Source organism: Aythya marila, assembly GCF_965140915.1.
Source record: "Aythya marila genome assembly, chromosome: 1".
NCBI lineage: Eukaryota > Metazoa > Chordata > Aves > Anseriformes > Anatidae > Aythya > Aythya marila.
In genome coordinates, this window is record NC_139042.1 from 162,700,170 (window position 1) to 162,727,565 (window position 27,396).

General features: G+C 41.2%; 3 protein-coding genes across 3 annotated transcripts in view; 1 reads left to right on the forward strand and 2 right to left on the reverse strand.

The window, feature by feature from the left end:
- The window catches only part of UTP20 (UTP20 small subunit processome component), a 65,118-nt gene extending 59,522 nt beyond the window's left edge, over positions 1-5,596 (forward strand). The window contains exons 56-62 of the mRNA XM_082770164.1: positions 220-352; positions 1,448-1,647; positions 2,002-2,073; positions 2,426-2,698; positions 3,035-3,161; positions 4,707-4,852; positions 5,411-5,596. Coding sequence (XP_082626290.1) covers positions 220-352; positions 1,448-1,647; positions 2,002-2,073; positions 2,426-2,698; positions 3,035-3,161; positions 4,707-4,852; positions 5,411-5,566 — 1,107 coding nt within the window. The 3' untranslated portion in view covers positions 5,567-5,596. The remainder of the gene's footprint in view (positions 1-219; positions 353-1,447; positions 1,648-2,001; positions 2,074-2,425; positions 2,699-3,034; positions 3,162-4,706; positions 4,853-5,410) is intronic.
- Positions 5,597-5,778: 182 nt separating this feature from the next.
- Positions 5,779-11,487, reverse strand: ARL1 (ARF like GTPase 1). The gene is made up of 6 exons (XM_082770175.1): positions 11,405-11,487; positions 10,126-10,263; positions 8,672-8,753; positions 7,829-7,940; positions 6,942-7,120; positions 5,779-6,588 (listed from the first exon to the last, which is right to left on the reverse strand). The coding sequence occupies exons 1-6, from the start codon at positions 11,406-11,408 to the stop codon at positions 6,558-6,560; spliced, it is 546 nt and encodes a 181-aa protein (XP_082626301.1). The 5' UTR covers positions 11,409-11,487; the 3' UTR covers positions 5,779-6,557.
- A 1,413-nt stretch (positions 11,488-12,900) lies between these two features.
- Positions 12,901-27,396, reverse strand: part of NUP205 (nucleoporin 205) — a 52,833-nt gene continuing 38,337 nt past the window's right edge. The window contains exons 31-43 of the mRNA XM_082763058.1: positions 25,597-25,745; positions 24,661-24,852; positions 24,344-24,465; positions 22,335-22,473; positions 22,006-22,132; positions 21,101-21,177; positions 19,411-19,539; positions 18,739-18,865; positions 17,847-18,013; positions 17,124-17,247; positions 16,010-16,138; positions 15,350-15,423; positions 12,901-13,939 (exon numbers count right to left, since the gene is read on the reverse strand). Coding sequence (XP_082619184.1) covers positions 13,787-13,939; positions 15,350-15,423; positions 16,010-16,138; positions 17,124-17,247; positions 17,847-18,013; positions 18,739-18,865; positions 19,411-19,539; positions 21,101-21,177; positions 22,006-22,132; positions 22,335-22,473; positions 24,344-24,465; positions 24,661-24,852; positions 25,597-25,745 — 1,709 coding nt within the window. The 3' untranslated portion in view covers positions 12,901-13,786. The remainder of the gene's footprint in view (positions 13,940-15,349; positions 15,424-16,009; positions 16,139-17,123; positions 17,248-17,846; positions 18,014-18,738; positions 18,866-19,410; positions 19,540-21,100; positions 21,178-22,005; positions 22,133-22,334; positions 22,474-24,343; positions 24,466-24,660; positions 24,853-25,596; positions 25,746-27,396) is intronic.

A 27,396-nucleotide genomic window follows, 5' to 3' on the forward strand; every position in this document is an offset into this window, starting at 1 on the left:
GTAAAACAGAGAAGAATGTCTGTAATCATCTCCTGCAGAGGTTCAGTCTCCAGAGGAAATATTTTAAGGGAGCTGCTTCCCTTCAGTTTGTTACAACAACTGGATACCAGTCAGTCCTCTGTTTCTTTGCAGAGTTGATCTGAAATTTATCTAGTAGAGTAAATAAGCACCGTCTTCCAGTCCTTGTAAGCATATTTCTGGTCTTGCTGATTTTATTAGATAACTGAAGAGGAGGAGGAGAAGGCTGCAGATAGGCTGCTTTTCAGCTTCCTTGTGCTGGTAACAAAGTTAATCTCAGAGTGCAACTTGATTCAGTTAACCAAGCATGGAGATCTTATCAGCAGTATCTGGGGTAAGTATCAAGAACTAATATGGCTGGGTTACAGGGAAGATTGCTGGTGTGCTGTGCATTTCTTTACAGCCCAGTATAAGCAACTGAACTGCCACACACAGTTTGCATGCTGCAAAATGCTAATACATGGCAGCTACTGGACAGAGAAAGAGCAGATTTTAACAGAAAGGGTTATATAGTTGATGGAAACAATATGCCCTTTTGTCTCAGTTGCTGGGAAGTATTCCCTATTATCCCAAGAGCACATACGTGCAAAGTATTGCATTTTTGACCATAATTACAGCCTCTTAGATGAAAACTTTCAGTTCTTCTGGGAAGAGATTTCCTTGATGAGATCATACACACCAGCCAGCAAGCAATGACGTGGTAATGGCACTGCAAATACTGTGTGCCTGCCAGGATGTTAAGGCCTGGAGGTCAGTGATTCACCAAGCTTCCATATGAGTGAGATTTTACAATGTCAGGCTGGCTTATTGTCATTTTGTTGTCTAGTTTTCAATTGCTGATATCAGAAGGAGTGTTTCTGGCTGGCTTATGTCTTCAGAGAGTTCAGCCTGCCAGGTGCCTTTACTGAGATACGAGGTAACCCTTGTAAATCCCGGGTTGCTTACTGAGGTGCAGCTTGCACAAAGGCGAGACAAGAGGGCAGCTCCGTTCTCCTCTCTGAAACATCAGCAGCCTCCGTCCAGGGGTTAGATCTGACCATCTGGAGCAGGGCCAGCCCACCCGAGTCACACAGGAGGAAGTCCCCGGATATCAAAGGCAGATGAGCTGTGACGCTGAGCCCCGTGAGGGGACTGTAGCTGCCGCAGAAACATGACTGGTCAGCCAGGAGAGGAGCAAGTGTCTTTGTGCCATGCCCACCTGTCCTGCACAGTTGTCATCACTGCCAGCAATGGCCCCATCTTTAGTGATGTGGAAGTGCTGTGGTAATGTTCCCAAGAACAATTTGATTATGTTCTGAGCAGATGACGTGGTTTATTTCCTTCACCATTTCATTGTAGCATGTGCTGTGGTAGCTCTTGGAGGGATGTGGTTCTTTTTCTGCTCCCGCTGGACCAGCTCCTGTGCTGAAAGAGGTTTCCTTTCCCCTAGGCCATGTCCAGTCTCACCTGTGGCATCCTCACAGCTGGGTCTGGCTGACAGCTACTCAGATCTTTGGCTTGTTGTTTGCATCTCACAAGCCAGAAGATCTTGTCAACAAGTGGAAGGAAAGGCAGGCAGTCAAGAAGAAAAAGCCGTCAACAGAGGTGTCCATGTCCACACTCTTCTTGACTGCTGAACTGGACAGCAAGGTAATGATGTCTGCAGTGCTCCTCCCCCTGTGCCTGCACCCGCTCCCTGGCTGGGGCATAAAAATAGGTTTGGTAGATTGGCACGTTCAGTTCTCTCAGTTGCTTCTGCCTGCTGCCTAATCGTAATCACTTAAAGCATTTGAGTAGGTGGCTGCTGCTGGGAGGGGGCTTCCCTGGGTCCTGTTCTCAGCAGCATGGCAGTTCCCTTCTGTATTGCAAGACGCAGGCAGAACTTGCGCTGAGCCAACTGACTGGCCTCCTGGTGACCACCTTTGGTGACTGCAAAATGCTGCTTGGGCTTCCTGCCGCTGGCTCTGTCACAGAACGATTCCCTCCCCCTTTTTGTCTCCCCAGATGAAGGAACTCATGTTTGCGTTCTGCCATCAGCTGCACTCTCAGTTCTTGGACCAGTCTCTGGGGGAGCAGGTAAGATCAGGAGCCTGTCTGGGGCTCCAGGAGGTGTTGACCTCCTACCCAGGGCAGCAGTGCTGCTCTCTGGAAACAGCTCAGGGCGAATACCCAGTGCCTGGCTGCTGTGCTGAAGGTGTCTGAGCAGCTGAGGTGAGGGACTTAGACTCAGAGAGGCCCAGAAAAGTCCCCCTGGTGGTGTCGGTCTGCTGGAGGGGCTGAGGGGTGGCAGAGTCAGACGCGGGAGGCACCCCGCAGTGCAGGACTGGGGTCCCTGCTGTCCAGCCCTAACCTTGGCTCTTTCATGCTGTGCTCACCGCTGGTGCTGTAGGAACCTACAGTGACTGACTGCTCTGTTTCCGTGCTCCAGGTTGTAAAGAATTTGCTGTTTGTCGCCAAAGTTATTTACTTGCTTGCACCTCCCTCAGAGGAAGGAGAAGAAGCTGCAGGAGAATTTGGATGTGAAGTGGAGGAGCAGGAGCCCTCTGAAGATGAGGGAGAGCAAGACATTTCTGCTCAAGGAGAGGGAGAAGAAGAGGACACAGAAGAGAAAGGCCAGCCAGCCACACTGATGTGGCTAATGAAGAAGCTCTCTCTCATGGCAAAACGAGAAGCAGCGTATTTCCCTAAAGTCCCTCTAAAGGTAAGAACAGGGTCAGACCAGCTGCTTTTGATGGGGAAAGCACCTGCACAGCAGTGTTGCTCTGGCTTGTTCCTTCCAGGGGACAAGATGCAGAGGGCATTGGGAGATGGTGTTGGTGCGAGGATTGTGAGGTTCTGGTGGAGAAATGACTGTTTCTCAGGGAAGGCTTGTGCCAGTCTGCTTCTCAATTGCGATGCCTCCAGCCCTCTTGTGGAGTGGTGAAATGTGGGAAAGCCAAGGGCACCAAGCTGCAGGGGGCAGAGTGCTGCCTCTAGCAGTTCAATGAGGCAGTTTCCTTCTTACCTGCCTTACGCTGTCCCATGCGCTTACTTTCAGAGGAGCTGCATCTTTAAGTTCCTGGGAGCAATCTCAGTGGATCTGGGAAAAGAGAGAATCCAGCCATACCTTCCAACAATCCTCACCCCACTGTACAGGGAGCTGAACAGCACCTATGCAGAGCAAGGTAAGCGCTATCCCTCACAAAGGGTAGCAGAGGGGAAGGTGTTAGATCTGTGCCTCAGCATGAACAGCCCATCATGCTTTTCCTCTGTTGAGGCACAGATGCCAAAAACAGTGCACTTCACCTACTCACAGTTTAACCAAAATACCAGGAAAGGACAAGAATGTATGGACAGCTGGAACAAAAATGTAAATGTTGACAAAGACTGGAATTAAGTTAGGCAGGCTCCTGCATGCAAGTGGGCAATGCTTGAGCATGTGACCTAGTGGAAAAAGTACAGTGGTAAAGGGTGGACTCGTGGTGGCAAGGCTGACTCCTTGCTGAGGAGGGGGATGAAGTGCAGGCCTTAGGGAAGCCTGAACAAGGCTGTTGCCAAGTGTTGTTCTTCTGAATTGGCACATTAAGGTCTGCTGTGAGGATTAGGGGCTCAAAGATCTATGGCTAAAAGTGTTTGTTCTAATGCAAAAGTGTGGGGATTTCTTATGGCCATGTGTTACTGTAGAGCAAGGGGCTGTACAACTTGGAATTGCTAGTTTGGTGGTAGTCCTTGTTTTCCCCGGAAACAGAGCGTCCTGAAAATGAACCTGTGTGTGTCACGTGTTTGCAGTGACTGAAAGAGAACAAATTTTGAGGCTAGGGGAGGAGAGGCATCCGGTACAGGAATGCTGCACGCTGTGTGTGCAGGCAGGTGTGCACCTACTGAACCTGTGCCTTCCTCCCAAACGAGTCCAGGTCACTCTGCCCCAGTAGATACTGCCTGAACAGAAACACTTCTTTTCTCCCTGGAGATCCATGGTTGTTTAAAAATCTTAAGAAAGCCTGAGTGTACGTACTGCGGAATATGACAGCAAGGATTGCAGAAAGACCTCAGCACTTAATGAGGTCAACTGAGCAGTGAATTAGCAGCAGATACACACTATGTGACCCATATGAAGTGATGCCTGGTTGGAGGTCAAACCAACTTCCCATCTAACTCAGTGGACTCTTGTCTTAAGAGCAAGCAAGCCTGGCAGGTTGTTCATGGAAGTGTTCTAAGTGAAGCAAATCCAATGACAGAATAAGAACAGACAACAAAACAAAAACAGTTACACAAGCCATACATTTAGAGTAATATATGCCTTGAAAAATATGTTGTGTGGCACTGAGTCCTTACATCTGAGGACAAAAAGGAACTGGAAAAAAATCAGATGAGGGCAGTAATAGTGCTAGGTAAGGAACAACTTTGCTAAGTTAGTAAGACACTTGGAAAAGGTAAGGTGTAAATTGACAGTGTTACAAATGGATAAACTTTTTGCTATGTCAGCACAGGAATTGGGGGCTTTCAGTATTGCTTTTGGTTTACCTGCATGAAGCACAATTTGTCATCCTCTGGGAAAGCTGGTGAAGAACCAGCACATTTCACAACCATCTTTGCTCTGATGTCTGCAGTAATACTGGGCAAGATTAATCAGTACAAACATTTTTAGTAAAATGGGTAATTCCTTATTGGGTTGTTGACTTTTGCTCCATATGCTGAAAAGACTAAGCAAATTTACTTTGTTTTGTTAGATCCAACACTGAAGAACCTTTCCCAAGAAATTATAGAACTGCTCAAGAAATTAGTTGGCCTGGAGGCTTTTTCACTTGCCTTTTCTTCAGTGCAGAAGCAGGCCAATCAGAAAAGAGCTATGAGGAAAAAGCAAAGGGCCTTGCAGGTAAGTGTATTCTGCTTTCTTTCCTGGGAAAAGGAATAGATTCTCTGAAGGCTTGAGATATGGCCAGGAATGTGAGTGTGAAAAATCATGTCATCCTGCATTGGGATAGTTTCATTTCAGAATATTAATGAGAAGCTATTGATAGGGTGGTTGGGCTCTGGAACAGGCTCCCTGGGGAAGTGGTCACGGCCCTGAGCCTGCTGGAGTTCAAGTATTTGGACAGTGCTCACATGGTCTGATTTTGGGGTGGTCCTGTGTGGAGCCAGGAGTTGAACCTGATGATTCTTGTGGGTCCTTTCCAACTCAGGATATTCTATGATGCTATTTAAGATCAAACTTCTGGGCAGGTTTTGACTGCCACCAAGGCCGTGCTTTTCAGGTTACCTGGAGAGCAGTGGTAAACCTGGCCAGAGCAGCCAGGATACCCTCGGTTTTGAGAAGCCTTAGAAAATGGGTGCATTGTCTGTCAGTCACCAATTTCTTGGGAAGTGCTGGATGTTAACAGGACCAGTTAGCTGCAAACACAACTAAGCAAACGCATGTATTGTTTTTCATTAGACCGTAGCAAACCCTGACATTGCTGCAAGGAGGAAGTTGAAGAGACACAAGACCAAAGCAGAAACCAGGAAGAGAAAAATAGAGTTCCTGCGCCGTGGCTACAAAGCCAAGAGACCTCGAAGCCATGCACTGAAAGACTTAGCAATAGTGGAATGAAAAGGCTTTTCCTTTCTGGAGGATTAATTTGTAAAAACTAATTTCAAACGAGAGAACTTAATTATTGTGGAAAAAAAAAGTATTTACATATTTTAATTGTATTTATTTGTATTTTTCATGTCCTCTTTTTCATCTAGGATCTTAAAACAAAGCCTTTCAGTTTTTTCCAAACCTGTATATTTACTAGAGCATGTACAGTTGAATGGACAACCACCGTGATTTTTTATATTAAATTTTACTTCATTTTTAAAAGATGGGCTATTACGACTGCATTCATGGCCATGAACATCCTGCCTTCTGGAGAAAACAGTCTGCCTCTTGCCCTTGATTTATATTCCACTTTCTGCAGCTACAAGTAAGCTGTCATTGCGAGCTAAGCAGAGAATATAGAAATAACAGCTGTGAAAGGTGGAAGTTAAATTCATGTTACTGCCCTGGCACATAGGGGCTGGTGGCAGTTACTGAAGAAAGTGAAACTAAGCCACATTAACAAGGAGAAGCATGGTATTAGCTCAGTTGCTGTACTTTATTTTAACAGCATATCCGCACTGAGGGAGCCTGAAGCATAACACCATCAGCTTAAGGAAACCTTGAAGGCTCAGCCATGTGACTGGTTTAACTGGCAGTAGCTGGACAAGCACCACGCCTTCAAGTACAGCTGACCATTGCAGATTTTATTAGTGTTTTAATTACACCAATCTAGTAACCGCTCTAACTTAAAACCACCCCGGGGGGGGAGGGGAGTTGCCAGCCAGTAAAACTTTCATACAAATTATTAAGCACATCTTTAAACACAAAGAAAGAAAGGAAATATCATAATGTACACAGCCAGTCACTCGGTTCAGTTTTGCAAGTAAAGAGAGGCATCCACATTACAGGAGTCAAACTCAAACCTGTCCTATTTACAAGTATTCGTAGGCTGAAAATACTTGACTGCAGCAGGAGGAATGTTGGATGTAGCTGAAACGTCGTTGCAATGGTCAGCTTTGTATTACTGCCTACTCTTCAAGGCCTCCACCAACCTAGGAAAAAGAGTAGGTCAGTTTACTAAAAAATCATTTGAAATATGTCAAAACATCTTTAGGAGTCAGCTACTCTTTCTTCTAATGTGGGCTCTGGTTTTATTTTGTTAGGAATATGGCCTGGAGCGACGTGGCCCTAGCTAGACTGCACAGGCAAGTCCTGAGATGCCTGCCCCTCACTTAAATCACAATCTTGCTCATCTGTTTGCTCTCATTAGGTGCCAAAGAAGTGCTGCAAACCTGTAATTCATATTACAAAGCTTTTATGTCAGACAGACTTTCCACAGCTCCAGCTTTCAAAAAATAAAAAGATAATTTACTAATGAAGCTAGCATAATTAGACTTTTACTCACCATTCCATTGCTTCATCAAGCCCAGTACCCTTAGTTGCAGAGGTTTTGAAGATCTGCCATTTTCGATCCTTCAAAGCTGGCAAACCAAGGGCGTTTGCCATTTCTGTGGGAGTCATCGCTTGTTCCATGTCCTGCTTATTTGCAAACACCACCAAAATGGCTTTCTTCAACTCTTCTTCCTAAGAAATGGGAATCATGCAAGTTGTTGAAGGGATTTTTACTAAATCCATTCAGTAAAAAACATGTAGAAAAAAAAATAGGATTTTGTCAGTTTGCTGGTTTTTGTGCTTTAGGAATTCTTCAGCAACATTTAGAAATTCTTCAGCAATTAGAATTTAGAAATTCTTCAGCAACAGAATGACAGTTTGAATTCCATTTGCTCCCAGCATAGCATCACATGGGAGCAATTTCAAAACAGGCAAGTTTACAGAATACTGTTACATTATGAGATGAGAGGTAAATTTAACAACGTATATACATTAAAAAGCTTGCAGCAATTTTGAAAAAAAGTTTTGCTTAACATGTCTTCTTTTTACTCTTATTACCCTGTTCTAAACCTGCCCTTCATATTCAATACCTAGTAAGATATTAATTACTCGTATTCCTTCAGGGCCTGACTTTTGCCACCACCGAAGCAGTGAGCAGCTGTTCTTGAGGATGGGAAAGTTTTCATGTGACCAAAAGCTAAATATAATTTACTGTCCAAACAATTACTGCACAAAGCTATAAAATACCTGCAGCACATTTAGTTCTTTTCAGTCAGAAGGGTTGCGTGGGCCTTTTTTGAGAGCTGATATTTCACAGCTTGATTCACTGAATCAAATTTCACGTTAGCACCAACAAATATTTGGACTTTCCTGAAATGACCGTCATGCTTGTTTTCTTACCTCTAACATAGCAACAAGCTCTGATTTTGAAGTGCCAATTCTGTCTCGATCGCAGCTGTCCACTACATAAATGACTGCATCTGTATTTGAATAGTAACACCGCCAGTATGGCCTGCAGAAGAAAAATCCCATTCATAAAATGTACAGTTTTAGCAGTGTTTTGTAGCCAGATAATGAAAACCTGCCCAGAAGAAGTAAAAACTGCCACTGGGGTAAAAGGCACTAGGAAGCAAATACAGGGCTACAAAAAAAAAAAAAAAAAAAAAAAAAAAAAAAAGCTGAAATACAGGGAAGAGATTTATTTGGAAAAAAAACACATGGGACATCAAATTCATAACTGAAGGACAGGGCAGCAAATGAAGTTTGTAAACATAAGGTTTTAGCAAACAGTTATCTCTATAGCAGTTTGTGTAGAAGCAACTGTGTGATGTTGCCTGCCACAGATAATCATTATGGTCACCAAGGAAGGGTAAGCTTAAGGATAAACTTAATTTTTTTAAACAACTAATTCATACATGCAAGTAATTAACAAGAACCACAACAAAACATCTTTTTCAGAATTATTTTACTGGAGCTGAAAAAGGCTTTTTAACACCCATGTCCCATTTTTTTCAGAACACTGCCTAATTACACACTGAACAAATAAACTAGGTTTTCAAAGCAAAACTGTATGCCAGTGAAAACATTCACTTGTTTTTCTTCCAATCTGTAGTTCAAAACAGAGGTTGTAGAAACTGAATTCTGTCAGATGAAAGCGTTCTGACAATGAGCTGTTTTTAAGCTTAAAAGAACTAATTTTCAGAAGTGCAAACTAAGATAGGAAGATAATAAAATATTTATTACCTTATGCTTGTCTGTCCTCCCAAGTCCCAGACTTGAAATTTCAGATTCTTGTATGTCACCGTTTCAACATTGAAGCCAATTGCTGAAAGAAAGTTAGACAATTTCACAGTTGGTGATTCTTTTTTTCCCTGAGCTACATTTACAGAACTTAGTTCAAAATTTTCATGCCTGAAAACCCTCATTAGCTACATAATGAAGTTCCTCCAAGAAGTACTTATGGCTCAAAATACTGCCGCATTCTTTGAACAATAAAACCAGACTATAAATATATCCTAGGTATCTGCAACAAATGCTAAGGTTGTTACAAATGAACAAAAATGTGCCTGAAAGCACCAAAAGAAACAGCGGGCAGTTAAAGGGATGGCCTGTTTAGATAACAAAGTACCCAACTGACAGCAATAAAGCACTAAGGAATGCGTCCTTTGTGTCAACACCAGATCTGTGGTGTTGACATAAGACCACAGCAGAGACTACTTCTCAGCAGAAAACTTGACATTGCTATCTGGAAGATGGCAGTAAAGTTATAGCACATACATATGTCATTCCTTGTCCTGTCAGCACAGAGAAACACAGAACAGGGAAACAAATGACAGACATGGACTGCCTACAATTTATGGAGGCTGAAATAAGCAAAACTACACAGCAAAAAGCACAGTAAACTGCTGGCTTCTAAATGGTTTAAAAAAAAAAAAAAAACACTGACCAAAGTCAGTTTATCACAGTCATTCAGGAGGAATCTAAGAGATGTGAAAGAGATTCAATAGCCAGTATCTCTGTCCTCCATGTTACACTGAGTGATCCTAACCAGAAAACTTGAGCGCACACAGTAGTGTTTGCTACATGTGGGTATGACTGCAGGAATGCTAAGGCAATTAATAAAATCAGTTGCACTTCTTTTTAAAAAAGCATCTCTTTCCATGAGATCTCATACTGAGTTGTTACACTTTCTTCACAAAGTAAAAACGCACCTGCGTTTCTTTTCTGTGTTAAATAGAAGAGTTTATATAACAAGCTTAAGAACCTTGTCAAAAATAGGAAATCAAACAGGTATACACTCAAAATTTTACGCAGGATGCCATCAGTGAATGAGAAAAATAACAAACTCTAGAATTTGCGTTAGAGCTGTTTGGAGACAGGAGATTTCAATAGTCAATAGTTACTATTTAGTGAACATTTCTCTATCAAGAAAAGCCTGCCAAAATCATGGTAACAATTTTGAAGTCAAATACATTTTGCATTCAGCAGGGTAGCATAAAATATTATTTTTCCCACACCGTAAAAATGCACACCATAATAATGTTACGCGAGAAAGTTCTCAAATACAACAGTGCTGGCTCCAACTCCTTCAAGTCTCTTTGTATCTGAAGTATGCACGTGGTGACTTCAGCTGGCAAAGCTCACGTGTTGGAGCTACCAGCAAACGAGATATTTTTACTAGAGGATTGATCACTTACTCGGAATGGTGGTAACAACTTCTCCAACTTGTAACCTGTAGAGAATGGTTGTTTTTCCTGCTCCGTCCAGCCCCAAGATGAGAATCCTCATCTCTCGAGTTCCAAACAAGCTGGAAAAGATAGTGGAGAAAAAGCCCCCTACAAAAAAAAAAAATCAGAACAGAAAGCCATTTCAATGTCAGCTGGCGATATGGAGACTGACCTGATTTCTGACTGAACAGCAATGTGTTTCCTTTCTTCAGTGAAAAAAGACAAGCTCAGGTTGCCACTTGGACACCTGTGGGCTGAACTATCTCCTTCTTTCCTGGCCTTGTGCCACTACGTTGTTGTAGATCTACCCAGCAAAATCAAGTTGCATCGAGCTTCCTCATTGTGGTTAGGAGTTTTTTCCTTTTCTCCCGCTTGCCAAAATCTGAGCCAACTACTTCTTTATTTGTACTGGCATCTGTCTTTTCACTGTAAGAGACTATACAGGGCCACTCCGAAGCCTGAAATAAATTTTCCTGATGTTTACAATCTCCCAGAGGCCCATCTACTCATTCTTTCTTAAAATGAACTGCAAATCAGCAGGTACACGTTAAATCACAGCCCACTGTGAACAATTAAGTTGTTAAGCACATTAATGCTGCAGAGAGGTCTAGGAGCTTGCTTAAAATCGTTTTTATTTTTATTTTTTTCAAACGTGGCTTGTCCCAGCACCTCACTTCCTCTTTAAATGCTGCACCTGCGGCCAGACTGGTATCTGACTTACGCTTATTAGATGTATATGGATAAAAACAACACTAATGGTCTAAGCCAGTAACAAGGAAGGTTTCTGTCGATGATTTTATATCGACAGAAGTTTAATAATTTTGTGCATCCACCTAAGCGCTGTAAAAGATGATGAAACACCAAACCAGCTAGGCTCATACTGGATAACGGAGAGGAGAGAAGGGAGAGATTTGCAGGCAAAACCTTATCCAAAACCTATTTGTGATAAAGAAAACGCTTCCCCGTGCTTGCCTCTCGAGGCGGAGGCTCACTCCGGGAGGGCTTTAACCCCCCGGGCGGCTCGGGCCAGGCCTGCGAGAGGCGAACGGCCCCTGAGGGGCCCCTGAGGGGCCGGCACCGGCACCGCGGGCTCCGGGCCTCGGGGCCCTGCCGGGGCCGCTCCGCCTCACGCCGCTCAGCCCCGTCCCCCCCCCTCACCCGCGGCGCTGCCCCCAGGAGCCGCCACCCGCACGGCTCCGAGCCCCGGGGCCCCGCCGGCCCCCCCCCAGCCCCCCCCGGCCCCACTAACCCATGTTGAGCCCCCGCCGGGTCCCGTCCCGCGGCCGCCGCCCCCAGGCTCCACGTCGGCCGCCGCCGAGAGTAAAGGAGGCGCCCTCCCCGCAGATTCGGCACGGCGACGGAGGCCGCCCGCGGAGGGGAAGGGGAAGGCCGAGCGCTGGGTGAGCTCCTCGTCCTCCCCGCGAAGGGAGGAAAAAATAAAAATAAATAATAAAAATAAATGAAAATAATTAAAATTAAAATGCGGGCCGGCGCAGTGTCGTGACGAATCTGCGGATGAGGAAGCCGGGCGGGCGCTGAGGGGAGGTGGCGCAGCCCGGCCCGGCCTCCCGCGCCCGCCCACTCACTCTGGTTAAAAAAAAATAAATAAAAAATAAATCCCCCACGTTACCGGCAACCAGTGCTTCGCCATTGCTGAGGGGCTTCAGAACTAGCCCCCTGCACCAGGCTCTGCGGGAGCCGCAGGGATGCTTAGGGAGAGGGGCGGCTCTGGGGCACCGTGCCCAGGAAGCAGCAAAACGCCCGTTTCTATCAATAAAGCGCCCATTTCTGCCCGTAACCCGCCCATTTCTGCCAACAAAGCGCCTATATCTGCCCAAATGCATCCATTTCTGCCCATAAAGCTCCCCTTTCTGCCCCAAAAGCATCCATTTCTGCAGAGCCGCCCTGCAGCTTTCAGTGGCGCAGAAGAGGGGCAAACCAGCACTGCCGGCTCCCTTCTGTGCAAAGGTTTCTGGCTTAAACAATAGGGTGCTGCACGAATAAGATTGCTATGCTATGTGTATCAGGGCTGATGACTGCATCAGCAAGAGCTGATGTGGCCAAATAAGCAGTCAAAGCACCCTCAGGTTTGCTTTTCCCAAGAGCAGAGTGACTAACTGGACTGACAGTGGAAGGGCAGAAACCAGCACAGCTTAGTGTGTTAAAAGCGTTACCCATCACAAAATGCAGTGTTCCAGTACTCTGCGAGGTGTTCCAGCACTGCCCTTCCTGTTGGTGCAGCTGGGCTGTTGAAACATCTGGAACACGCAGAGGTCCACGTGCTCAGGAATGATTTGCAAGAAGTAAATACTGACATCTGTCCAGGCAGAAATCCCACACAAGTATCAGTCAGTTATCAGAACGGCATTTACTGAAATCTAGTAAATTCCTGAGCCAGGAGAATTCCAAAATTATGTCCTTGTACGCAGATGCTAATTAAATACATTGCTTCCTGGCTTTCGCTAAGATGGTAGGGAAAAAAAAAAAAAAGAAGAAAGAAAAAGAAAAAGAAAAAAACCTGTTGCCAATCAACAGAAAAAAATGCAACTGTGTAAACCATTAATAACTAGCTATTCCTAAAGAACAGCAAATAACCATCATATGATAGCAGGGCTGTAATTACCCCTGCTTAAACGATGGCATAATTCATCTGCACAAATTAATTCTGTGAAGTACAACATCCTTAAGAATGTGAAATGCTACATAATGGAAACTCAGGAGAGACAATTTACAAGGCACAAATGGAGAAAGGGGCTGTAACATCAGACAGCGCAATAAGAGAAATCCAACAGATCTCACATCAGAAATCAGAGGTTGAATTACTCTTTTTTTTACATAAGAAACAATGATAGAAAAACCTCCTAGGAGAATAATCGATAACTACAGAACCAATCTACTACTCAAGCATGTTGGCTCCCTCCTCATGCCTTGTATTCTGTCTTTATACTCCTGTTTCAGCAGAAACAGCACAGAAGTCTTTAGTCCTGGAAGCCATAAAGAACAAAATGTCCATAAAGAACAAAATGTAAGGCAGTCGCCTTCCATATCTTTCCCTGTGTTTTTGTTTGTTTGTTTTTTACTTTTACCTCATATCTGGAATTGTCTAAAGAGAGGAAGCTTGTACTCATGTTAGCTTAAAAAAAGCAGGGCAATGGGGAGCAGAAACAAGCAGTTTACTGTGCAAAAATGATCACCTTTCTTAGAGAATCCATACCAAAGGGTGTGATCACAAAGTCTGCAAGTACTGACACTTGAAATCTCTCTTTCATTAAGTGTGTGTGAAGCAAGAACAGCATAAACATAGATCTTTTCATTTTCTCTAGCAGCATCCTCAAGTGTAGTATCATCACAACTGCAGAACAACTTCTTTTTGTTTCCTTTATGTCCTCCATTTGAAATCTTTCTTTGCTTGAATTTTTACATTAATCATAACTCACTTAAAAACAATTCTTTATTTTTCTGTTCAAGTTGGGAGCAGTAGGAAAGAATGCACAAAACTTATTCAAAGGGGTAATAAAAAAAGGTAACCTTTTTGACATTATTTAGAAAATGTATGATCTATAAAATATGATGATCCAGAAGGCCTGCCCAAGTGCACTGCTTCAAGGCTCAAACATCCTGTATCAGTCTTTTAAGTCCTTGATATCCTTAGGAGTCCACGGATGCGTCTAACAAGAGCTTGAATAAAGGTGTAGCGTGACCGAACCTTAGAATACAACCCCTCGATGTCCAGAAGCTTCTTCTGCAGAGATTCACCAAAGCTGTTTGTGGCTTCTATCTGAAGCTGAGAAACAGAGATTTGTTGCAGTAAACAATACAAAGTCTTCTCTAAAACATCCACATATCCATCCACTGTCAACCCTTTTACAACGCTTTATTCTCTAAAACTCTTTCAAAAGTATAGTTTTCTTTCAACTACCCTAATAAATACTACTTGTATTCTTCCTTATGTTCATCTCTCTAAATTATACAATGGATAGCCTTTCTATGGAGATTTCTGGGTGACTCAAAGCATTTACGGATTATCCACATATTATTACCCTACAACCTCTCAAAGTGTTTTAGGAATTAAACAGTCTTACATAATTCAGGTTCTTCAGTTATACAACTTCTTCCAACTGCAATTTTCCCAGGCTTTTGAGGACTGTTTAATAGAGTCCATTTGCATAGATAACACTTTTTCATCAGCACGTATGTAAACAATATGAAAACTGAAAAAATTTATTAAATTCTAAATATTTTAGCAAGATGTTATTGTATATTTCACTTTTGAACAAATGAAATAAAGACAGATGACTCATCACAAAAATATATAAAGCTGTTCTTATAATTCCAGATCTTACAAAGGTACTTGAGATTGTGAAGCACTCTGAGCATAGCTTTTTTGTGCACAAACACCAGGAGAAATGTCAATCAGATTTATTAATAAAAATGAACTTTTTTTTCCTGCCACTTATGCATCCAGTTAACACAAACTATTAAATTGCTGTGTAAGTAGAAATCACTTCTGTGTTACCATTCATATTTTATAGTCTGCTCAGCTTCTGTTACCCTTTTCACTCTCATTTCTCTATTGCCTAGCTGGTGTCAAGCTGTTGCTCCCAACAGTTATAGATTCACAGAACATTGGGAATCCTACCCTCATGTTGCAAATCTTTCAAGGGTACCTGATGTTTTCAGTGAGCTATTATTAAAAAATACATACCATTTGACTGGTTTACAAAAGGAAAAGAATGATTAATTTTCTTCCTAATAGCCTATATTGCTCATTTTTAATTTAATTTTGTATATTAAGACTTGAAAATGTGTGTTCAGCAATGCAGCTGCTACCTGCTTCATAATACTTTCTCAATTTTTTTGCAACACTTCATTAATTTTAAATTATTTACTGCTGGTGCTACTGTAGTGGGTTTACGTGGCAAGATTTTGGTAGCCGGGGGCTGCAGGGGTAGCCTCTGTGAGAAGAATCCAGAAGCTGCCCCATGTTAGGTAAGGGCCAGTTCCAGCTGGGTCCAGAAGGACCCACCACTGGCCAGAGAGCCAAGCCAGTAAGTGACATTTCTGCCTCTATGAGAGCAGATTTAAGAAAGGGAAAAACCCCTGCAGCACAACAGTCTACAGTCAGACTGTTCTCAATAGCTGTATGGCAATCACTCGCACCCTGTACTTCTCGGCAGACTCTCTCACATCTCACCTGATCTATATCATGCTGACTCACTCGATTCAGGCCGCTGCTGAAATCCAAGTTGGGATCTGAACCAAAGGAATCTAGTGATAGAAAACAAGAAGTTAAAATTATGTTGGCCACTCAACAACATATTTTTTCCACATCATTGTAAAATTATTTTAAAATGCAATAGTCAAAATTGGCCACCAAACTTGTATATTAGAAATTATAGTATTTTTTGGACTTACTGTATTTTTTTCTAAATCATTGAACAGTCATTAATAATTTTGAGCACACATGGCACTTCGCAAAAAGCTCCTCCCCAGATCACTTCTCTTTCTGACTTAGTTCCATTCCCTCTTTTTTTTTTTTTAATACCAAAATTCAACACACTTACTTTTTTCTGGTGAATAAATAGTGCCTATGTTCCTAAAAGTATTTCCAAAAACACCAGTCTTAATTTTAATTTTTTATCTCATCTTAGATTATATTACAATATTTCCATATGCATTGTTTTGGACCACAATCTGATTGTATTATCTGAAATTTACTTTTCACTTGGAGATATGCGTAATAGACAAAACGCATAAGCCTGTGACTCAGCAATACTTGTATTGTCAATTCTCCAGAGGAAAAAGAAACGTTAGTCCAAAACCAAACAAAATCTCAACATTTCAGAAATTTTACCTTGCAGTCTTCCTCTCTTAAATGATGTCCTGGAAGACAGCAGTGGGTCTTGGGAGTCAGTGGGTATGCAATTCAGTAGATAGTGTTCCAGGTGACGCCAAAGAATGAAGAGACAGGTTTCTATAATATCTGTAGACACACATCTAAGTGAAGGAGTTTAAATGCATTGTCTTTAGATTGTACATTCACTATGTAAGTGTATTTACACAATCACTTTGAATCAGTTGAAGATGTTTTATCCCAACCATCTGTAACTTCCTCCAACAGCAGGTTCAAATCCCACTACTGTGGCCTGGTAATGGATCACATGCTCTCTCCTTACCTGCTTCTGTGCAGTACTGGCTAGGTTAGTGACTGGTTAGGTTGGTGACTGCTATGCTCAACCTGGAGAGGCTTTAAACCAGCACTCTGCACCAGAGCAGACTTTGAGCGCTCATGTGATTTGTAATGGTAGTTCAGTTGCAGAAATAGCAAATTTAGAGCTGAGGTTGTAAAGCTGGAGGTGGCAGTAATATCTTAAGCTACAACAGGTGCTTCTGCAAAAGCACACCTTTCCTAAGCTAGGTTTCAGAGGAAAATTCCAATCCTCTGCAGACAATTATTTTATGTGTGACTAGTTATTTCCATAGAATTGCTGGCGTTTATGAGAAAAGGCTTATGCACAGCTCACTATAATGTTGGGAACTCCATTTGCTCAGAAACACATCTCAATTATTTTTCAGAGTACTTCTGCCACTGCACCTGTACATATGTGTACATATTTAGTGGGTCTGGATACTAAATTTAAGAGCTGGGCTGTAAGAATATTAGCAATACAATATTGTGATAATTTTTAAGAGCTGTGCTTTATCATAACATTGAAGAACATCCTAGCAGGGTCTCCATGATGGGAATTAACCTCATTTTCCAGCCAGAGTACTAATTTAAAAATACTTACAGCCTGACAGTAGCAGAACAATACACTCTTACTATTTTAAGTTTCAGAATTTCAAATTTCCCTTTTGCTTAATAATGGGTTCAAAGTGGTCAAAACTCTCAGTAAAAAAAACCTGTTCCTATTTCTCCGCATTTCTGGAGCAGCACCTTGAGGGTCATTTCAGTTTTAAAAGGATACAAGAACAGAGAGAAAGTAGTTTGGCTCGGTTGTTTATTAGCTTCACTAGGCGTCGCCTTGCCAAAACATATTTTTGGGCAGTGGAGATTTTGTCAACCCCAGCTGGCATAACTGACTGACACAGCTGTAACAAGAAGAGGAAAAACAAGATAACATGGCAGAGCAAAACAATGAAAGAAATAAGCAAATAAAATTATTTATCAAATGTCAGCTATTTCTTCAGAACTGTGGTCTCTATTTTTAACTTGCATAGCCTTGGTTACCAAAAAAATGAATAAACTGAACGTATCCCCAAGCAACTTTTGTATCATGACAAATGATCATTTGGGTTATCAGTCAGTTTATTAGTTCACTGTGAGATTGTGATAAAGTCCCCCTTCTCTCTGTAACCCAGTCATCTCAGCAAGAATTGATGCAAAAGTTAGAGCTACTCAACACTACACAACTTACGCCTATTTGTTCAAGAAGGATACATGATGAGCACTCCCAAAGGTTTAGCAATGTTCTTCTGATATAATGAAAAGACATGCACTACTTTTACAAAGCTAAGCCCAATATTTTCCCCCAAATTTCATGCTGCCCATCCTATGGACCCTCCTATCAACAGTAGGAAAGATCATGCAAGAGAACTGGAACTATTTACTTGTCTAAGAAGCTTCTGAGTCCCTGAGCTATATCTCAGTTATGAGCAAAACCAGACTACAGAGTCAGCAGAACTGTTACCTCTTTTATTTCATCTGGTGGGAGTTGCTCCACGTTTTGCAGTTTGTTAACACTCTGACGATGACTATCGTAGTAACTGAAGAAATCATTAGTGCTCTGTTTCAGCAGATAGACGATAATGCCCAAACCAGGCAAGCGCCAGTATGGAACCACTGGAGCTTGTGTATCTAGAAAAATATGACCAAGTTACAAAAAGTCAAATTAAATGAAAAAAAAATCAAGAAATCAATAAGGTATCTTATCTGTCAATAAAGTAGTGAAAGACATGAAAAACATGCACTGGCAAGTTTACGTTTTATTTCTGTGCCAGAATTTACATAGGCAAAAAGTTCTGTCTGCAATACTGCAAGATAGTCAGTATAGTAAGTACCAAGTGTAACACATGAAATTTTAACTAGATCAGAAGACGTAATTTTTTTTAACCACTCAACTACATAGTAGCACACCACAACCTGTTGCCACATGACATAATGAAGAGCTCCACTCAGCATCAAAACGCATCTTACATGTCATCAATAACATCCTAGTTCCACCTAACTTAATCTAGCAGAGATGCTGAAAAAAAAAAAAAATCCTTACCTTCCCATCTAGTACTATTTATTTACATACATGTTATTTTACTGATATATGTGTTTCCAAGGCTGCAATAGCAATCGGTTAGTTTTCTGTAATCGGCCTTTTCTGGTCACTTTTGTTTTAACTTGTGTTAGCTCCCTTATTTGGCTCAGTGCAAGGCCATACACGCATTTATTCCAGCATAAGAAAATGAGCAGCTACTGTGTTGGCATAAAGAGACTTAAAGTGTAAGATAAACTACAGCATCTGGAAGCTGATTTCATGCTAGCCCAGATATTGCTATTCAATCTCAAAAAATAGTGAGCCAAAATCTCACCTTGACGAGGCCCATCTCGGTTGGTTGTCTCTGACAGGCTAGGGGTAAACAGACAAACAGTGTGCTGAAAACTGGGGGCACTTTGCAACATAAGTGACTCACAGTACTCCATCACGTTTGCACAAATCTGAAAAAAAAAAAAAAAAGAAAAATACAACATGCAAGTTACTAAATGGATAAATGTCAATAAACAACATTTTGCTTTCTCTTTATTCACTTGAACTTGACGATTCTTTTTTCTGATCAGTTACAGCCTCACTTCTATTTCAAGCCCAGGATTTGCAACCTGACGTCTTTCCCAAACCTACTAGTTGCAATTTCTGGTCATTTTTAACTCTTCTTGTGCATTTTCCATTTAGTGTTCTCCATTACTTTATTGCCCTCTGTATCCAGCCCTTATTTTGAAAATTACAGATCAATTTTTAAAGTTTTGAATTTGACATACTTTGTATCTAAAACAATGACGGTTGTTAATGCAAATTTAAATAACCAAACTTCCAATGTTTATTCTGAATAGAAACAAAACATGGGATCCTATACCAAACTAAAAGCAGTGTAGAACATTACCACTAGTCAAAATCATGTGAAAGTACCTCAACTAAAAAAATCTGTACAACAGGTGAAATTTCACAGTTTGAGGCTGAAGGCTCTCACAGCTTCTTGTGTTCTCACCTGCTGCATGGCCAACTCAATTTCATCCCTCTTGTTCACTCTGTCTCCTCCTGAGTTATCATCTTGCAGTTTAAACTGACGCAGTTTGTCTGAACCACCAAACCGACTTAGAAGTCCTAGGCACTGGCGCTGCCATGAAAAAAAGCTTTTTTTAATTAGAACCTTAGCGAAGGAAGTGCATGGTCCTTGACACTTTTAAGAGCTGAAGAATGATACATATCCCTTAACATACAACAAAAAGACAGTAGTTCATATAAAAATTTTAGAACTTTAAAAACTACATTTATATCTTTAAAAACACAATGCTTTAATTCACCTTTACTTAATTTAAAAGTTAACAGCACCCTAAAACAGTTCCTCAAGAAATGAATTTGATTTAGAAGTTCACAATGACGTCTTACATCTTTTTGGACTGTTATATTGAATAGTATCAATGGCAGTTTAGGTTTACCTATACCCATTTAAAACACCTTCATCTATAAACCAAACCAAAATCTGAAGATAATGAGTTGCATAGAAGTAGAGGGCAGAAAAACAATTGAATAGGTTCGTAGAATGGAGCAACAATCTATAAATCTCCTTTTAGTTTACATATGGCTGTTAAAAATCATCAAAGTGCCTCAGTCTAGAAGTCAGTTTTATTTGGAATGCTAAAGAAGATACCGAAGATTAAAGATTTATTGGTAATTACTTTTAGAAAAAAAAAAAAAGTAAAATACTTGAATTCTTTAATTACTTGATGAAAATAACATGACATACCAAAGACAAAAGTTACAGCAACAGATGACTGGATTTGTACGGTTTTGCTTGGAACAGCTCAGTTTTCAAATTAACTAATTAAAACTCCTTACAACAAGAAACCTTTTTACTGTTTCCCATGGGAATTTCTTGCTGACATAACACAGCAGAAAAACAACTACCCCAGCATTTCAGTAATCACTTACAGCTTGCTACTTTGCTTTAAGCTGGTCGATCTAGTAGTTACTATCACAGTGCCCAGAGAACACATCCTTCTCCGGGCAACCAGAAATATCTGATAGGACAGCTCTGTCTACAGACAGTTTTCAAATAAACTTTACAAACACCCTTGCTGACATGCTGACATAGCAAAGTTTCAAAATCACTGCTGAACGATAAGCTGTAAAAAGATTTCCAGTTAGAGCTTTTCAATAGGACTCACTCTATCCTGGTTTTATTTCTGGTTTCGAAGTCAGGGTTATTCTTAAAAGGGAAGCAAAGAAATAAAATATTAGCATGTTAGATGCTATTAACATCTAACTAGTTCGATGCTCAACACTGTTGAACTGGAGCCATGCTTGTAGCAAAAGTTGTAACAATATTCTGCATTACTTTTACATACTATGGTGTTGAGTTCAAATAGCTCTTCTCCATATAGGGTGAATCCTAAATCAGGGAGGAAAACAAAATCTCTGACCTAACTCTTATGTTGCCAAATGCTGTCTTTTCTACTTGTTTCAAAACAACAACAAACACAGAACAAAATAAAATGACAGAAAAACAACTACAAAACTAACCACAAAACTAATAATAAAAAGCACTGCACATTTTTCTTAATGCTGGAAAACATCCATTTCATAACTTCTATTAGTCAGAGCACAAAACCAGGAAACAATTCTAATCTACATTCACAATTCCAAAAGGACAAGTGTTAAGCGGGTAACTTTATTACCTGAAATCGACCTATATGTCCTTGTAGCTCCATCTGTGTCCCTTCATTAATATCAACATCCAGCTCATTTAGAACTCCTGATAAAAGATACAGCCATTAAATTAACTGTTTTGTTTGTTGTTGTTTTTTTTTTTTTTTAAATTGTTTGCAGTGTATACATTTAAATGTATGCAGTGTATACATTTAAATATAAACATTGGTCATAAAAAAATCAGCAAAACAACTTAAAATTTGTTCTTTCTTTGAGGAAAATATTCAGATATGAATGCAGCTAGTATGCATACTATGTAGCTTACTGTTCTACTAACTAATTAAAAAAAGATGAGGGGGGAGGCTAGCATGAAACTTGCAGCTGTTATGCCAAGCACAGTATACTGTAAGAAAATGAACATTTGGCTTCAACCTACAACTGCACTCCACCCTACTGTAATCAGACATTCCTCCTTAATGTCCTCCACAGTGCTTTTTCTTGGAAGTTTTCTTTTTAAAATAAATACAAATGTAGAAAATAATATCAAATGTATGGGTACACAAAAGTTTTCTGTCTTCATTTTCTCAGTTGTAGAATTTTCCGAATGAAAGTTCTTTTTGAGGATACCACATGCACTTTGAACACTTCTATTTGCAATTGGTCCCATAGACAAAAAGTACTTACTGCCAGTTAGCATAATGAAAAGAAAATGAGAAGTCAAATGCACATTAACATGGGCACTGTATCCACTGCAAATCCACCATACTTACTTCAAGAACAATAATTTAACATTTCCCTATTTTTTCAAGAGCTGAACATCTCCAGAGAATTCTGTGTTGTACGTATTCCCTGATATGTCTTGTTATTACTTCATAGAAAACAAAATGAGATTCATGCAGATGTAGGTAACAGACTTCAAATCCACAGTTCCTACCAGGCAAAGCTGCCTTGCTGATTATTCCCGTCAGGAAGGCCAGCTCCTGGAGAGATCCAACACTAACATCTTGACACCTCAGGATTGCCTGGATAGTATCTGAATGGGCAATGAGAAACTGCAAAACCTGTACCACAAGAAGAAAAAAGAAGTATGATTGTCTCAAAATTTAGCGTCAGGCAATGAGGAAGCAATGCTTTTACTCTTGTAAGAATTTCAGAGTGACTTCCCACACCAGTGAAAATGTTGTTTTAGAAAAGCTTACTTCCAAAGCAAGACAACATATAATTTGATTGAATAAGCAGTAACTAGCATCTTTTGGAACTTACCTGTCCTGCTGCTTGTAGGTGTTGTGCCATGCTGGAGGTGAGGATCACTTGACACAGCTGAAGGGCTGGGAGAAGAATCTGGCGATAACGTTCCACTGGAGCAGGAATGAAGAGTGGGGGATCTCTCATTCCATACATTCTTAAGAGATTTAGTGGGGGGAAAAAAATAAAGAAAAAAAGATAAACAGAAGAAAGGCCCACTAGTGAAGCAGAGCCTTGACTTAAAACTACCCTCAAGAATTAGCAAGCATTCATATTTCAATAATACCCCTGTAGTTGAACTGAGTTTATATTGGAAAATCAACATATTTATGACACACAGCTACTGACACTTCCTGACAGAGTCCCTCCCCTGCTTTCCTGTAGGCCCCCTTTAGATACTGGAAGGCTGCTTTGAAAGTCTCCCCAGAGCCTACTCTTCTGCAGGCTTATCCCAGGTCCTTCTCCTCAAGGCTGCTCTCAATCCATTCTCCGCCCAGCCTGTACTTGTGCTTGGGATTGCCCCAACCCAGGTGGAGGAACTTGCACTTGGCCTTGTTCAACTTCATGGGCCCACCTCTGAAGCCTACCCAGGTCCCTCAGGATGGCATCCCTTCCCTCCAGTGTGTCAACTGCACCACACAGCTTGGTGTCATTGGCAAACTTGCTTACTTGTCTAAGTCTTACTTGTTTCCAAAGTGTTTGAACCCACACTGTATGACTAAGAACTTTAATTAAAAAGCAAAGACTGAGGTTTGAAATCAACCACGGTGACTTCCCCTAAATATGTGTTTTTTTTCTCTGATATCTCTCAGTCATCTCGCAATAACCAACAATATAGCAACACACCAAGAAACTGGCCAAGCAATAAATAACTGTAATGTTTTTTTAAACATATGAAATTACATTTACTCTACTGCTAGGGCACCTCAGGGGAGGACGAACTTTGTACCTTTTGTTCACTAATTACAAATACCCCAAAAGAGGTATAGCAGGCTGTTTTTCACACATTACAATCTAAATTAATAAAAAAATATATATATATATTAACAACACATCACAGAATCACAGAATTTTCTAGGTTGGAAGAGACCTCAAGGTCATCGAGTCCAACCTCCAACCTAACGCTAACAGCCCTCCACTAAACCATATCCCTAAGCTCTACATCTAAGCGTCTTTTGAAGACTTCCAGGGAAGGTGACTCCACCACTTCCCTGGGCAGCCTGTTCCAATGCCTCACAACCCTTTCAGTGAAGAAGTTCTTCCTAACATCTAACCTAAAACTCCCCTGGCTCAACTTAAGCCCATTCCCCCTCGTCCTGTCACCAGGCACGTGGGAGAACAGACCAACCCCCACCTCGCTACAGCCTCCCTTGAGGTACCTATAAAGAGCGATAAGGTCACCCCTGAGCCTCCTCTTCTCCAGGCTGAACAAGCCCAGCTCCCTCAGCCGCTCCTCGTAGGACTTGTTCTCCAGGCCCCTCACCAGCTTTGTCGCCCTTCTCTGCACCCGCTCAAGCACCTCGATGTCCTTCTTGTAGCGAGGGGCCCAAAACTGAACACAGTACTCGAGGTGCGGCCTCACCAGAGCTGAGTACAGGGGGACGATCACCTCCCTAGCCCTGCTGGTCACGCTGTTCCTGATACAAGCCAGGATGCCGTTGGCCTTCTTGGCCACCTGAGCACACTGCTGGCTCATATTCAGCCGACTATCCACCATCACTCCCAGGTCCTTCTCTGCCTGGCAGCTTTCCAACCATTCCTCTCCCAGCCTGTAGCTCTGCTTGGGGTTAAATGGATGATTCTTATATAAAGAATCAAACAAATAGGACTTTACATAGTATAAGCAACTGGACACCCAGTTATTTGAAATTTTCCTTTCAATACAAGAGGTTTAAAGTTTTAAACTAAACACACAAGAAAAATACACCCCCAAATATTTGCTCTCTAGACTTATAGCTATAAAAAGATGTCACGTTCTCCTAGGACTGTATTACAGTTTCGAAATCAGCCAGGGAACCAACGCTTACCCTTGATGGTCTGTTTCAGGTCGCATGTCATATATTTGACACTGTGCCAGCCTCACAATCACACCAGACCTCAACAGTTCTAAAGCCCCTTGCTGACTTTTAGCTACCCTGGTGAGGAATGCCTAGAGAACAAAGGAAATACGTAAGTACTTACAACTGGAAATGAACAATGAGACTTATCAAAATTACGTCTCTATTGTAGCACCATTTCAAATACTGTTATTTTAGTACAGTAACTCTGAGTATGATCAATGTAAAGTATAGACAAGCAACTTTTATTTAAAAACAACACAAAATTGTTCCATAAGTGCTCTTACCATTTTGGACTCATATGTGTACAGCGCTTTAAGTAGAGGGGGCTGAGGTGTGAGTAAGCTCTGAAGAGCCGCATCATCGTCTGCTAGGCTATCCACAAGCACCTTCAGGTAGCCACTATTGGAGAGATACAATAGCCACTGCTGCTGCTTGTCTACTGAAACAATACGATCAAGCAAAGCCAATGCCAACATCTAGGACGGAAAGAGAAAAAAAACAAACAGAATTGAACCAAGGAGAAAAAACAAACCCAAATTAAATCTATGAGATTTCTAACAAATACCAAAAAATATTAAATGCTAGGGAGTTGCTTCTAACAGCTTCTTAAAAGCAGAGTGCATTTCTGCACTACAAGCATAACCCCTTATGTGGAAAATACTCTAAGATTTCTTGACATTTAAGTATAGAACAAGTGAATTGCCTTTCCTCTATTACTTATCCTTTAACAAAATATTACAGATGCTGTTTGCTAACTATGCCACAATATTTTTAATGAAGTATTGCTACCAGCAGAATTACTAAGTAAAACTATTTTGCATTTTGACTAGATTCCTGACAGAAAATATTTATTTCTCAATATTTCTTTTTCAAGTTACTAAATTTTTCCAAAGTGAGAAAATAAACCAGTAAGTACATGATTTAAAGATAACAGATAATATTCACAGCAGATCATGCCTATAATCTTTTGCAGCAGTGCTTGCTACCTTTTTTGTTAAACAGAGGGACATAAACCTGTTTGAGAAAATAAGTAATATGCATGTATGTACCTACTTTTAGCAACTTGAATAATCAGAGGTAGGACAGAAATGTGAAAGAGAGTCAGTATCTACAAAGAATGTTTTTTAGTTCTATCTCATGAAATTTTCCTTCTCTGCACAGTAGTAAAATGTTCTTTAAAGCAAACAAAACAGTGATTGCAGAGGAATAGATTTATTTACCCGGCCTATCTCATGACCATCACAAGCATCGCGACAGACCACTTCCATGAGAGCTGCCCCATAACTCTCAATGATTGCCATGTTTTCTCGTTGCAGTTTACTAAACACATCTTCAGGAGCTGTCAGACGTTCCCACATTGTTTTTTTAGCTGTAAAAAACAAGTATAACAGAAAAAGGAAAAATGGAAAGATGGGCACCTTAGCATTTGCTTAGCTATAGTACAGCTGAGGCTATATCCTTCACGGCATTCTCTATCTTGCAACAGAAATACCATAAACAAGGGACACAGGTGTTTCATTGAAGTGCAGAAGTTTTCCTACAAATCCATTTTTTTCTAAATATCACACAAACGCCAGACAGAACTGAAAAACATTTGTGCCTGAATACTTATGCCACACTTGTAAATAACCTGCCTAAAACTATTCCAAGATTCAATACACGTAACCTGGAACATCTACGAAGCCTAAGAACTTTCACTGGGACCAAAACACTTGGTTTGAAGGGAAGTAAATAATAAGTTAAGTAGAAAAGTCCTGATTTCAAAGTCAGCAATAAAATACTGAAAGGTCATAACAATTCCATAGTTCTTATCACTACCATATCTTAAAAAGCTGACCAAGTAATAAGCAGTAGGAGTCTTCATGCATAGTTACTAAACCCAAGTTTGTTGTTCCATCCTCATCCAAGCTCTAAGATGAAACAACGAGTATAAATGTTGGTAAGTCAAGTATTCAAGCCATTAACAAATCCAGCTGGCTTGAAAAACACATTTGTTTTTTTATTGACTCTTTTTGGTTTTGTTTTATGGTTTTGTTTGTTTTCCCCTGAGGTCTTTAACTAAACAAGCAGAAAGAATATCAAATAATCTTTGGGGTTCTGCGTTGGTGAGCACCAAGTCCAGTAACGCTTCTCCTTTGGTTGGTTTGTCTAGTACCTGGATGAGGAAGTGGTCCTCAATGGTCTCCAGGAGTCTCCTGGATTACATACTTCCTGCCACGTGGCTTTCCCAGCAAACAGCCAGGTGGTTGAAATCCCCCAGGAGGATGAGAGCCTGTGAGCATGATGGTTCCTGTAGTTGGAGCAAGAAGGCCTCACCAACAGGCTCCTCTTGATCAGGGGGTCTGTAGTAGACCCCAACCACAAGATGTCCGTTGTTTATCTGGTCCTTAATTTTTACCCACAGGCTCTCAACCTCCTCTTTGCTGTTTCTTAGAGGGAATTCTTCACTATCTATCCAGTTCTTAACATAGAGGGCAACACCCCCACCCTTCTTTCCCTTCCTGTCTCTCCTGTAAAGCCTATAGCCCTCTATGCCAATGTTCCAGCTGTGTGACTCATCCCACCACGTTTCCGTGATAGCAATTAGGTCATAGTTTTCTAATTGCACTGTGGCTTCCAACTCCTCCTGCTTGTTTCCCATACTACATGCATTAGTACACAAGCTCCCTGAAAAGGGAGCTGAAATGCTTATTTCTCATGCTGCGTGTTTATGTATAGGAACACATCAGATGTCTTTCATTCAATTCAGCCCCTCATGGGGCAGACTGAAGGATCTCACCCGCATGCAGTTCCTCTTTCCCTCTTCAAATCTAGTTCAAAGCCCTATCCAATCAGCCCTGCTAACTTCAGGGCAAAAGTCCTTTTGCCCCTCAAAGAAAGGTGTTCCCCACCAGGAGTCAGTAGACCGAGTGTCATGTAGACCTTCCCATGATCAAGAAACCTGAAACTGTGTCAATGGCACCAGCCTCAGAGTCACATATTGATCTACTGGGTCTGCCCATTCCTTTCAATGTTGATCC

Coding starts and splice junctions, on each gene's coding strand:
- ARL1 (XM_082770175.1), bottom strand. Junction 7,941..8,671: donor GGAGGACAGACAAGCATAAG/GTAATAAATATT, acceptor TTTCTTCTGCAG/GCCATACTGGCGGTGTTACT. Junction 6,589..6,941: donor CTTGATGAAGCAATGGAATG/GTGAGTAAAAGT, acceptor TCTTTTTCCTAG/GTTGGTGGAGGCCTTGAAGA.